General features: G+C 43.3%; 2 protein-coding genes across 2 annotated transcripts in view; both read left to right on the plus strand.

Annotated features, from left to right (window-relative positions):
- The first annotated feature begins 194 nt into the window (after positions 1–194).
- serpinf2b (serpin peptidase inhibitor, clade F (alpha-2 antiplasmin, pigment epithelium derived factor), member 2b) lies at positions 195–3,393 on the plus strand. The gene is made up of 10 exons (XM_076036354.1): positions 195–479; positions 868–931; positions 1,019–1,088; positions 1,180–1,254; positions 1,409–1,694; positions 1,817–1,960; positions 2,102–2,290; positions 2,404–2,546; positions 2,658–2,862; positions 2,958–3,393. The coding sequence occupies exons 3-10, from the start codon at positions 1,035–1,037 to the stop codon at positions 3,305–3,307; spliced, it is 1,446 nt and encodes a 481-aa protein (XP_075892469.1). The 5' UTR covers positions 195–479; positions 868–931; positions 1,019–1,034; the 3' UTR covers positions 3,308–3,393.
- Positions 3,394–4,191: 798 nt separating this feature from the next.
- Positions 4,192–12,234, plus strand: part of rpa1 (replication protein A1) — a 32,597-nt gene continuing 24,554 nt past the window's right edge. The window contains exons 1-10 of the mRNA XM_076036353.1: positions 4,192–4,350; positions 4,711–4,758; positions 5,511–5,589; positions 5,920–6,028; positions 6,150–6,238; positions 6,718–6,783; positions 7,961–8,078; positions 9,639–9,741; positions 10,360–10,428; positions 10,768–10,960. Coding sequence (XP_075892468.1) covers positions 4,321–4,350; positions 4,711–4,758; positions 5,511–5,589; positions 5,920–6,028; positions 6,150–6,238; positions 6,718–6,783; positions 7,961–8,078; positions 9,639–9,741; positions 10,360–10,428; positions 10,768–10,960 — 904 coding nt within the window. The 5' untranslated portion in view covers positions 4,192–4,320. The remainder of the gene's footprint in view (positions 4,351–4,710; positions 4,759–5,510; positions 5,590–5,919; positions 6,029–6,149; positions 6,239–6,717; positions 6,784–7,960; positions 8,079–9,638; positions 9,742–10,359; positions 10,429–10,767; positions 10,961–12,234) is intronic.

The raw sequence follows: 12,234 nt of genomic DNA on the forward strand, positions 1-12,234 counted from the left end.
GTAACCCAATTTTCACCAGACAGATCATCCTGTATGACTGTAGCTTCTGTGAAGTTGATGATATTAACAAACCCAGGACTTTCTGGGAAATGTGGGCTTGTGTGCTTGCGTGTCAAATACGTAACTTGTGTCACTGAGCGGGCGGTATTTGCACACACACACGCTTGAACAAACCAAACTTTGGCAATTAATCTCTCATGTGTCCCACGTCGTGCTCGTGTCCAGTCATTATCGCCTGCTGATTGGCATGCAGAGGAGCCGAGGGTGTTGCTCTTGGATATTTAACCTCCCTGGTCATTCTCAGTAGCTACTGTTAAAAACAGTTGCTTAAACCAGGCGCCAATCAATTGAAGTTGATGTTTAACAGATACCTGAGCCAGTGCCAAGCTTTTTCTCTCAGGAATTCTGCCTTTTGCAGTCACTTAGTCGCCCCTTTTTTGGACAAGGCGGCAGCTTTCTTTTTCTAATTTTAATCAAAGGTAAGACCTTTAGATTGGTATCAATTTATTTGGGTTTATTGTACAAATTACTTGGACAGGAATGAGATGACGTGTATCTGATAATATATAATCATTACACTGGACTTTAATGTTTGTGTAAGCTCTGCAAACTGAACTATTGTAATATACATTTAATGGCTCTCTGTGTTGTACATTTTGTATTAATGTGGTCTCTGAGCTGATATGAAAATGCTACATTTCTCTGTTGAGCATTATGGGATATCAAACAAGAGGAAACACTTGTTTAAATTCATTTCTTGTAAAAGTATCTCATTAGACATTATTAAAGCCCTCAAGATTAGCAAGTCTGTGGCAAAAGATACATCGGTGAAAGTATAGCAATCTCCTTTTTTGTTTCATATTGTAGGTTTCCCATCCAAAGGCAGGGCGACTAAGTGAACCAACATCCTCTGAAACCTGCCCACATCTCAGTGAGGAGCCACAAAAACCATTAGACTCTTGTGTTGGTAGAGCTTTTAGAGCTGTATTCATTATTTCATCACTATTTTTTCCCACAGTTAACGCTGCAAGGACATGGACCTTCATCTGACACTCCTGTTGATTTGTCTCTGCAGCCTGGGACTCAGTGTAAAGCTCTCAGATAAATCGCTGGAAAGATTATGCTGTGTGAAATGATGTTTGCACCGATTGTTAATTTATGCCATTTTCTGGTGTGCAGAATGGTGAAGTGGCAGGAAATGAGTCGATCCCCTTGGTGCCTCTCATTCCCTTGGTGCCCAGCCACCCTATAGAGGTCAGAGCAAAAAATAGAAACTATTAGGAGAGTTGTCAGTGTACTCGTTGTGCAACTGCAGTGGTTATTCTGGGCCTTCTCCAGACCATTTTCAATGATCTGCCCTTCTGCTTAAAAATGTTTGTTTTTTTCTTCCTACTCCTGCCACTTTTAGAAATTTGAAAATGAGAACGCAACACAACCAGAAGCTGCAGCCACAACAACAGCACCTGAAATTGCAACCAACATAAGTGTTCAACCTACTTTGGGGTCAACAGAGGAGGGACAACAGAAGGATTGTTGGTCGGTTGGAAGAAGCCAACAGTCCAGCGAAAAAATCACTGCTGCCATTCAAAAACTGGGAGTGCGCCTCCTGCAGAACCTGGAGACCACGCCTGACCAGCCAAACATCATCATATCTCCTTTCAGCATATCCTTAGCGCTCTCCCAACTGGCTTTGGGTGAGTGTGTCTTGCTGTGTCTTTTAATACACTTACCTGCCTCAGAAGCTTGTTTTCCACAAGCTCCTTCCTTCATATCTGCCTGCAGACAGTCCCAGTTATTGCGCTCCTCTTTCTTACAGGCGCAGTAAACGAGACCAAGGAGCTGCTGATGCACCATCTCCATGAAGACACCCTGCCCTGCTACCACGAGTCTCTGCATAACGCCATGAATCTTCTCCAAAATAATGACCTGCAGATTGCCATGCGCATCTTCCTGCGCCAAGGTAAATAAACAAACAAACCAAAAACTTTTTTTTTTGGTTTGCTTGACGGGAAATCATTTCTTTAGCATTTCTCAAAATCATATGGGAAAAAGTGTTTCGAAGCACTAATGTCTATTCATGCCTATAACTTGTGCATTTCAGGTTTTCAGCCAAAGCAAGACTTCCTTGATGAGTCTAAGCGCGTGTATGACTCAGAGCCAGCAGTCCTGGAAAACCTGCAGCAAATAAATGACTGGGTGGACAATGCCACAAACGGAAAGATAACCGACTTCTTGTCTAGTTTACCACCCAATATGCTTCTCATGCTAATTAATGCTGTCCATTACAAAGGTAAAATGTCCATTTAAAAAAAAAAATGTATTTCAATGCATTCATTAATTAAAGGGGAATGACTCGTTGAAAGTGCTCCCCCAATGTGTCAAACCTTTTCCCATCACCTGCAGGAGAGTGGAAAGCTCGATTTGACCCACGCTTCACATCTAGAGGTGTGTTCTACCTTGATGACCAGCAGATGGTTGACGTTGAAGTGATGGAAGATGCCAAGCATCCTTTAAGTTCATTTATTGATAATGAACTGGAGGCTCAGGTAAAAAAACAACAACAACAATAACCTCTTCCTAAAACGCAATCTAAACAATATAATAGCCTTTTTGGTGAGGGAAGTTCTTCGTAAAATGTGCTGCATTCCTTCCTGCAGGTAGCGAGATTCCCTTTTATGAAGTCCATGAGCCTTTTGGTGGTCATGCCGCTGTCCGGCCAGGTGGATGTGGCGTCACTCACTGCCAGGCTTAACATTTCAGACCTGTTCAATCGTATGCCAAAGGAGAGAGCAGTACAAGTCAAAGTTCCGAAATTCAAGCTGGAATATGCCCAAGAGTTACAGGACGTTTTGACCAAATTAGGTGGGAATGCCTTTTATTTGAAAACTAGCAGAGACACACCTCCATGACTGGGATGATATGATGATTAACCCTTTTTTTTCTTTGGCTTGGCTCAGGCCTTGGGGACATGTTTGCCAGTCCCAACCTGGCTAACATGGCAGATGGCCCCCTACTTGTTTCAAGCGTGATGCACAAGTCCAGCATGGAAATTAACGAGGAGGGTGCAGAGGCCACTGCAGCAACCACTGTGGTCATCTCACGGGCGTCCAGTCCAGTTTTCCACCTCATCCAGCCGTTCTTCTTCACTCTAATAGATGACATGACTCAAGTTCCCATTTTCATGGGCGTCATCAACAATCCGAATCCTGGAGCTCCCATCTTGCAAAGGGATGTCATCACCAAAGATAAATCTGGATTTCCATTTGATAAGAATCTTGTTGGCACATCTGGAGGCCCACCAAAGTAGGAACTGAAAACGAAAGTGTTTTTTCAAGGAAACCCCCGGCCAAGACCTCAGTGTGATTATCCAGAATAAATGTACACTAATCAGAATGTATGCGAAACTTGTCTTTTTTGTGTCTATATTTCTTTGTCATATAAACATATCGATAACCAAGTTCCTAATATAAGTAACATTTCCTGATCAAAGAACTGACTGACAACTGACTGTCCTGTTGCATTATAGTTACATTATGACTGTATCATTTTATACACAGTTTTATTCATAAAGATGTTAATGGAATTGGAAAATAAAACACAGTGTAAAGTAAATACCTGTTGATTTTGTTCTTAATTTTACTTAAGGGGCCCCTTTTGATTAAAACTAAAACTAAATAGAAGTCAATGGGTTTTAAAAATACGAGAACATATGTTGGACATCATGAGTACAAACAATGTATAGATTTTGGGAAATCATACGCGGTCTTCACTTATTACTTTTCTTACTCAGATTTTGAACATTATGACATGTTTCGTATGCTTGTTAAATAAGGTTTATTTTTGTTATTTCATATCAACCGCATGAATTATAGCAGTATAATTCAAATTTAGAACTGTTGCAAAAAAGCTAATAGCTCTGAACCTAAGCATATGCGTTCGAAAAATCTGTGTTCACATCTTTTTCAACGTACCTCCAGTAAAGTTCCCATATCCAATCTTCCGCGGCATATTGAACGCACCACAGTAAACCCGTGACGTCACGCTGAGTTTTCGCGCTGAAATGCGCCGGAGCCGTTCCGCGATCAGTTTTCTGGCGGCTGCCTCCCGTCGACGCTCGTGTTGGAGCCACCCTTCGCGCTGATGCTGGATCTGTGAGCGGAAGCGGAAACACTTCGTCTCTTCGCGCGTTTCCACAAGTCGTTGGCGCGAACGACACTATTTGGCAAGTAGTGTCAGCGACAGGAGAGGAGACCAGCCGTTGTTAGCATCGTTTCCACAAAGTTGTTTTTCGCAGTTAAATTGCGTGAATTCCCCACAAACATGAGGTCGCTTACAGAGGGTACCATTGAGGTAAGAACGACGGCTTTTCTTCCTCGTTTGTTTTTTTGAAAACAACTTTGCGCTTAGAGTTGATTTTAAAATTGAAACACCTGCGGTTTTGCACCAAGTACCTTTGTTCATCTTGGGTTGCAATATTTATTCTGCAGCGATTTGAAAACCTTTGCCTTTTTTTTGTCACCGTCGACAGAAAGCTTGTGAAGTCCTTGGGGCTCAGTTCATTGTTAGGACAAACGTAACTTTATTTGTCACACAAAGAAATGTACTAGCTAGGTACCAGGCCTTTGTCAATGGAGCGATAGTCATTCCGTTTTGTATTCCATTCAAAATAGTTAAAGCAAAACGACTGAAGTGACATGTTTTGCTTTTTAGGCTCTGTCAAATGGCACCTGTGGCAACGACGTCGTGCTGCAGTTGGCGGTAAGTAAGAGAAAATCGGAACACCAGCTGACCTCCTGTTTGCATGGGTTTCATTGTGTTGTCACAGTTGCCAATACAGACACCAGTGTCTACCATCACAACTAACACACTAAAAAAATGATTATTCTTTTTTTTTTTTTTTTACCTTGGCAAAATCACAAGACGTCTTTCTGTACATGTATAACTATGGCTAATTATAATCAAGTTGCTACCAAACATGGCGAAGCCCACATGTAGTAAAATGCTTAAAACAAAACAAAACAAAACAAACCATAGTTTTAAGCTATTAAATTCTGTGAAACTGATCCAATAGGTTTGACTAAAATTATTATTTTTTAAAAATCTATCTATCTATCTATCTATCTATCTATCTATCTATCTATCTGTGTGTGTGTGTGTGTGTGTGTGTGTGTGTGTGTGTGTAATTTTATATGTGTGTATATAAAATTACTAACAAATATCCATAATATGGGACTTTTGCAATTATTTTGGAAGAATTTCTGCAGTGTTTTAATAAAAAATTAACAAAATGGCCAGTAACAAATGAAAGCTATGATGTTGCCTTTAAGACTATGAAATTTTACAACTATGAGTGATTACTAAATAAGACATGAGAGTATCATGGACAAAGAGAGGCATAATGAAGTCTTGAAGTTACGCTGCCTCCAATGGATCACTCATGTGTTGCCACACAATCTAAAACTAATAATTATACATTTGCCTTTTTAGTAATTGTTTCTTTCACCTGTTAGAACATTCGCAAGCTTGAGGGTTCAAATGGTCCAACTCGCTTCCGGGTGATGATGAGTGATGGACAGCACAGCCTGTCTTGTAAGTACATGGTTTCACCACAGTCACAAAAAATATTTTTCAATTCAATATCTAAATAATTAGGTTATAATTAAATGTGAAGATTTTATCTTGTGTTTTCTTTATTTTGTGTTTGCTGATTGTGAACTGCTAATTCATTTTTAAATTACAAATTACAACAAATACTCAAACTGCAACTTGTGTTGGCTTTTCAAAGTCCTTTTTATTAATCATTATCCCCTCTGTCAATTTCATATGGAGACAATGGTCAGTAAAGCTGACTGTGTGTGAGTTTATTAATTGTTGGCTGCCCTGTCTTTTCTCATTTTCACCTTGTTCACACTTTGGCAGCTTTCATGCTCTCCACTCAGCTCAACTGCATGGCTGAGGAGGGCAAACTGGCCCCAAACTGCATCTGTTTGCTGAAGAGACATGTCACCAACACACTGAAGGATGGGCGGTACGCACTTGTCCTCAAAAACAACTTCTTCCTCTTTATATCCTATTGCACATTTCACACATGGATGCAAATAAACCCTGTGCTTGTCGTTAATTAGTTGAGTAATTATTTCTTCTCCCAGACGTGTGGTCATCATTTTGGACATCGAAGTCCTCCATCCTGCTTCAGATATACCTGGAGTCATTGGTAACCCTGTCGCTTTCAACGAAGGTAAATCTTCAGAGCACATTTTGAAATACATATTTTTGTCAGTAAAAGTGTATGTCAACATACAGACACAATTGCTACATTTAAACGGACATAATGATCCCAATCAAGATCAGGAAAAACTACGAAGTGCGATTCACCATAAAGTGGCCCATTTCCTCAGGCGCCCCGCTCTCCATAAGATAAGAATAGAAGAGCCAGAGTTTTTTTTTTTTTTTTTTACTACTGATCATGTGTCAGCTTGCCATAAACTTATGTCATGTGTATGGCAAAACATTACGTAAAACCAAACTATCAAGTGATCGGCCCTGATTTCTGATCACCTAAAACCAGTACACAAATTTTTATGGTGTAGACGGGAGATTGAAGTCATTTGATTTCTCAGTGGGCCAAACACATGAGGTCCATAACGAACGTTTAAGTCAGTGTAAATGCTTTCATTAGCTCGTAGTTCTAAAGGCTAAAAACACATTTCTCTGCAGGTCAGTCCAAGCCAGCACCGGCCCCAGAATCCCGTCCTCCTCTGCAGCAGCAGAACAGAAATGAATGTAAATGCTTTTTTCATGATTTTGGGAAAAAATGATTTCTCTGTATGGGGAAGCATGTTATGTCATAAAATCACCACTAGATGCCAGCAGTTCACTATCACTAAAGGTTTTGGGTGAGTCACAAATTCATAGAACGCCATCATTTTTGCCACCTCCTCCTCTTCAGAAACCTTATATACCTCCCAGTGATTTTTTTTTTTTTTTTTTTTTTTTTTTTGCCAGTAGTTTATTCCACTGTTGTCCAGCATTGGCTTCACTTCTGTCGGTATTATCATCATGCACAGCCTGAGGACCTCCTGTCTTTGAAGATCTTCTCTGCGTGCAAGTCAGTCACTGTGTTAGTTTAATACCTAAAGCATGCACGAGTAAGACTGCTGCTGCAACCCCGGGAGCGTCTTCCAACTCCCAGTGTCAGGTTATCATGCAAGGACTGTATTACAGTCAGTATCTCAGAGCAGGAGTCAGGAGGGCTTTGCCATCTTCCTGCGCGTGTCACAGCAGGGCTTCATCCCCGTAATCTGCCTTGTGGGAAACAGGCTCGTGGCGAGCGCGCCCTCCTCATCAGCGCAGCCATTGTTCGTTCTCTCTGTATGTGCCGCCCGATCCGGGGGCTTAATTACCAGAAGTGCAACGGTCGGCAGAACGGGGAGGACTTAAGTGGACACTTTGAACTCTAATCCTCCACGTGAGACGCACGCAAATCAAATGTGCAGCGCTCGTTCAGACAGCAAATCTCAAAGTCAGGCGGCGGCGGCAGCGGCGGCTCTCCTGGGGAAGAGCAGCTCCAGCTGTTTCTAGCGTTTCACACTGGCGGCCCCACTTCTGTGAAATGTGAATCATCTTTCTCGCCCAAAATGCTGAATCACGTCGTGGGCAACTCACTCTGACAAGATTTTCCTTTTTTTTGTTTTTGTTTGCTGCTTCCATCATTGCTCTCGCTCATCTGGGAGGAGAGGGGAGTTCACTGCTGCTAAATGTACTTCAGATCACAAGGCTTTTTTTTTTCCCTCCGTAAAACTTCCCGTGTGAAGTGAGATAATTACAATGATTAATCAGTTGCAATCCTAAGAAATTGGATTTTTGTAATTTGTCTGCGCTGAATAATGCATGTGCCTCTGCCTTGACTTCTCTCATCGCTGCTCTTCACGGATCATTTATTTTCGCCACGTTCCTCCAGCAATGAACAAAGGCTTCAGTAAAGACTTTGGCAGGAAGGCTCTGTCCTCCCTGCCCGCCACCCCGGGGGGTACCTCCAAGGTCGTGCCCATCGCCAGCCTCAACCCCTACCAGTCCAAGTAAGTGCTCCCTCCCGTTTGCATGCGCTAGGATGATATTAAAGACGATAAAATCATCCACACAGCATTAAATGGGAAAGATGTTTTCAGCTCTGAAACAATCCCAGGTGACTTTACGTCGTATAAATGGCTGCGCTGCCATGATGCTGCACAGCAGCTGAATTCCTCAGCTTGCTCAAACGTGGATCTTGCGCTTAGCAGCTGGACTAGATGAACATTTCCAATTTAAAGAACATTTAAGCAGCGCTGACTGTCTTTGGTACGGATCACAGTTTTGCTTTACTCCTGGCTGGCATTGACAAGAGCCAAATCATGCAGCCAATTAGTCATCTGGTCTTTTCCCCCTTCAGGGGGCGCCACAGCGAACTGATTTACGTGTTTATTTTGCCATCACTTTTTTTTTTTGTTCTTACACTTGATGTCCTTCCTCGCACAACCCATGAGCCAAGTTGTCCATGGGACCGATACAAAGTAGATGCTCAGCGAGCGCCCCCTGGAGGCTGCATTTGTGATGTCGCCTGGTGGGGGAGATGGAACCCGGGACCCCTGGCCTTCAGGCAGAAACTCAGCCACTCAGCTGCTGTCACAATGTTATGCTGCCAAGTGGCACATGATGAATTAAAATTGGCTTTTTTAAAGGGAAAGACCATCACAAGTCAACAAAACATAGCAGTGAAAGAGGCAACACACAAAACAGTAACATTAATTGAGTGGTGTTCAATCTGAGGCTGGGGCTCTGAAAGGGGCCGGCATTAAAAGTTACGGCAGCAGGAGATCAAAAGTGATATTGGAAGCAACAATTTTCCATCACTGAATTTCGACTAATGGTTTGTCTTTTATTTTTTATTTTTTTAGATGCAATTCAACCTCTACCAAAAATTGTTTTTTCACTCCAACTTGTCTGAGTGGCCTCTGGGTCAAGGTGAACCTTCCATGTTGGGTTATGGCAAAATCTTTACTCCTAACAAAGCGTGTGATTTAAAATGGAACGAGGTGCCAAGGACTTCAATGAAAGACGACGGAGAAGCTTATTTATTTATTTTGTCAGAAAAGTTTTGTCTGATAAAGAAAAGAAAAAGAACCCACAGCAATGTTTTCTCTGTTTCCGAAGGACACGCAGCATGGGTTCTTCCACGGTTGAATGGTAGAGCGCGCGCGCGCGCTCGTGTGTGTGTGTGTACGCGGGTTTGCCAGATGCAGGTGTCGCCGCTAAAGTCGCTAACGATGGTCCTGTGCAGAAGGGAGCCGGCGCCGCTGACTTCCTGCCATGCGCGTGTCATTTCCTCCACCTGTGCGCTGCTCTCCCGCGAATAGTCCAACTGTTCCTCGCCATCCTGCGAGGAGACGACAAGACTTGTGCGCATGTTGTGGGGACGCAGTAACAGGTCGCTGGCAGCGCCGCAGACGCCCAGTGCGTAGACGTAAACGTCTGCTGTATACGTTCTGTAGAAAGTATCAGTCGTTCATATTTCCTAACTCGGGGTGATGCAAAAGTTGTGTGGCGGGGAAAAAAAAAACGCTAATTAGTTCATCATCCTCTGTGTTGCTTGTGTGTGATAGGTGGACAATCCGCGCGCGCATCACCAACAAGAGCAGCATCAGGACATGGAGCAACTCCCGCGGCGACGGGAAGCTCTTCTCCATGGAGATGGTGGACGAGAGTGTGAGTGGCCCGCTGGAAAATACCGTGTTTTTCGGACTATAAGTCGCATCAGTCGGGGGGGGGGGGGAAAACATAAGTCACATTTTTTGGGGGAAATGTATTTTACAAAATCCAAGACCGACAACAGACATTTAATCTGGAACGACAAGTTATAGTAATAATGTGGCGATTCTTTAAATGAACCATACGAGGCTTTGGATATAGTCTTTTCATGCGTCACAACAGGCGGCACCATTTATTACACAGCTGCTTTTGCGCACGGCCCAATGTGGCGCTGGCCAGCGCCAACAGAGCCCACTCTGACTGGCGGTGGTTTGAACAACCACCAACAAAGCATGGCACGTGACAAACACGGAACATATTAACACACACACACACACACACACACACCAGCGTCTTCGATCTGATTCCAAATCACTGAATCCATTGAATTCTTCATCCTCGCTGTCACTTCAGTTCCAGTACTGTATATATATATTAATATACAAATTGCACCCCAGTATAAGTCGCATGACCGGCCAAACAGACTTGTAGTCCGACTAATACGGCAGAACATTGTGCACCGTTTAGCCGCTTATGAACAAAAGGAGACGCTGCTGCTTTTGTCTGGTGTTGCAGGGAGAGATCCGGGCCACCGGCTTCAACCAGGAGGTGGACAAGTTCTTTGGTCTGATTGAAGTGGGCAAGGTAAAATGCACACACACACACATGAGGATGATGAATCATTTGTTCCGATGATCAGCCAACAGGCCCTTCACTGTCCCGTCGAAGGGCCTTTCGGCTGCAGAGCGTTGCAGCGGCAGCTGCCAGCGGAAAACCAGCGAGACTATGAATGAGTCATGTGCCTCGACAATAAGCAGCTTACCACCATCATAACTATCTGCCAGCGTTTGTCGATTTCTCCTCCCTCCCCTCCCATCCCAGACTGCGCTGAGGTCAGGGCCTCGTTGGCACCGTTGAGTCAGGTGACCTTCCCGCCGCTCGCAGATCTCTCGTTAACATCGTCCGTCTCGTCTCGTCGTTCAGGTCTACTACATCTCCAAGTGCTCCCTGAAGATCGCCAACAAGCAGTACACGTCGGTGAAGAACGACTACGAGATGACCCTGAACGGCGAGTCCACCATCATCCCCTGCGAGGACAGCTGCGACGTGCCCATGGTGCAGTGCGACTTTGTCTCCATCAGCGACCTGGAGAACAAGGAGAAAGATAGCATTGTTGGTAAGGACACACAAGCATCGTCACCAGGATCAGTCTCCAGGTGGAGATGGAGTCTTTTGTTCATTTTGCAAGCACTCTAGATAACTCTCAACCAAGAATGTCTCCTTAAAGATACAAAATCAGCTTGTTTAAAGGCCTGTGAGTCCAGAAACGTCTGATGCTGATACTTGTTCTCCAACGATGCATAGCCAAGCATTTTCCAGAAAGCTTTGTTACATCAGGTCAGACGTTGTTTCTCAAATTCTGCACAGATCCCATGCAGTCCAAGAGCCCATGCAAGACAAAAAACATTGCAATACGTGTTTTAAATCAGTCAGACTTTTTACAGTGCAAAACTGATTTTTTTTTTTTAAAATACATCATACGTTTGGGATATTGCATTACAAGACTCACTCTTAGTCCAGTGAGTCACCCCAGACCCACGTCTTACCTTATGCACAGGTGCTATTCCTGGTCAAAACTGCATGTTTCTGGAAGATGAAGCCTCTTGACACTTCAAGGAAATTTTGCGAAGAATTAAAAAAAAATCATTTGTATCTGTTAGCACAAATATTTTTCTGCAAATACTTCATGATACTGTTTGTTTGTAAAAAAAAAAAAAAAAAAAAAAACTCTCAAAACTTTTCCATTGTTGTAGCAGAGTAGCTGCTCGCTTGATAAAGACCTCATACGCTTACTCATTAATTATATGCTCATCTCTTCTTCTCGCACTCTTTCACTTGCCGTTGGCCAAATCCTAAACATAGTTAACAGCTCTGAGACCAAAACCTTGAAGACAAAACCTATCACGCTAATTGATCAAAATCTGGCCGTGCAAACACCAAGTACATCATTATTATTGTCATGCAGTGCAACAATCCATCTTCTTTGAGTAGCTGTTTATTTATGCTTAGAGGCTCTTGTTTCCCCATAATCTATTTCAGTGAAAATATGATTGACACTCGCATCACTACGATCTTAATGTCGCTCTCTAAACTTGAGGCTGATCTTCATCCTGTAGCAGGAAATGATGCCCTAATGTGTGTACTGCCAACTGATGCCTGCAGTCCAGCTCCTGCTTAAGTGCTCCTGCCCACCAGCTCTGTTATTCTTAGCTGCGGAGTGCATCAAGGAGAGCCTGATGTACCTGTAGCTTCTCTGTAGTATATATGGCAGTGGAGTAAATAAGCTGTTATTTACACCGATGACAGCTCCAGTGAGTAGCGCAGAACGTCTTTGGGCACCGAGACGGCGCTGGCGAGAAACCGAGTACGCGCTGGTGGTGAAATGAAGTC

This window comes from Nelusetta ayraudi, unplaced genomic scaffold (genome assembly GCF_046127955.1).
Source record: "Nelusetta ayraudi isolate G7.1 ecotype Tasmania unplaced genomic scaffold, CSIRO-AGI_Nayr_v1 ptg000048l, whole genome shotgun sequence".
NCBI classification, from domain to species: domain Eukaryota; kingdom Metazoa; phylum Chordata; class Actinopteri; order Tetraodontiformes; family Monacanthidae; genus Nelusetta; species Nelusetta ayraudi.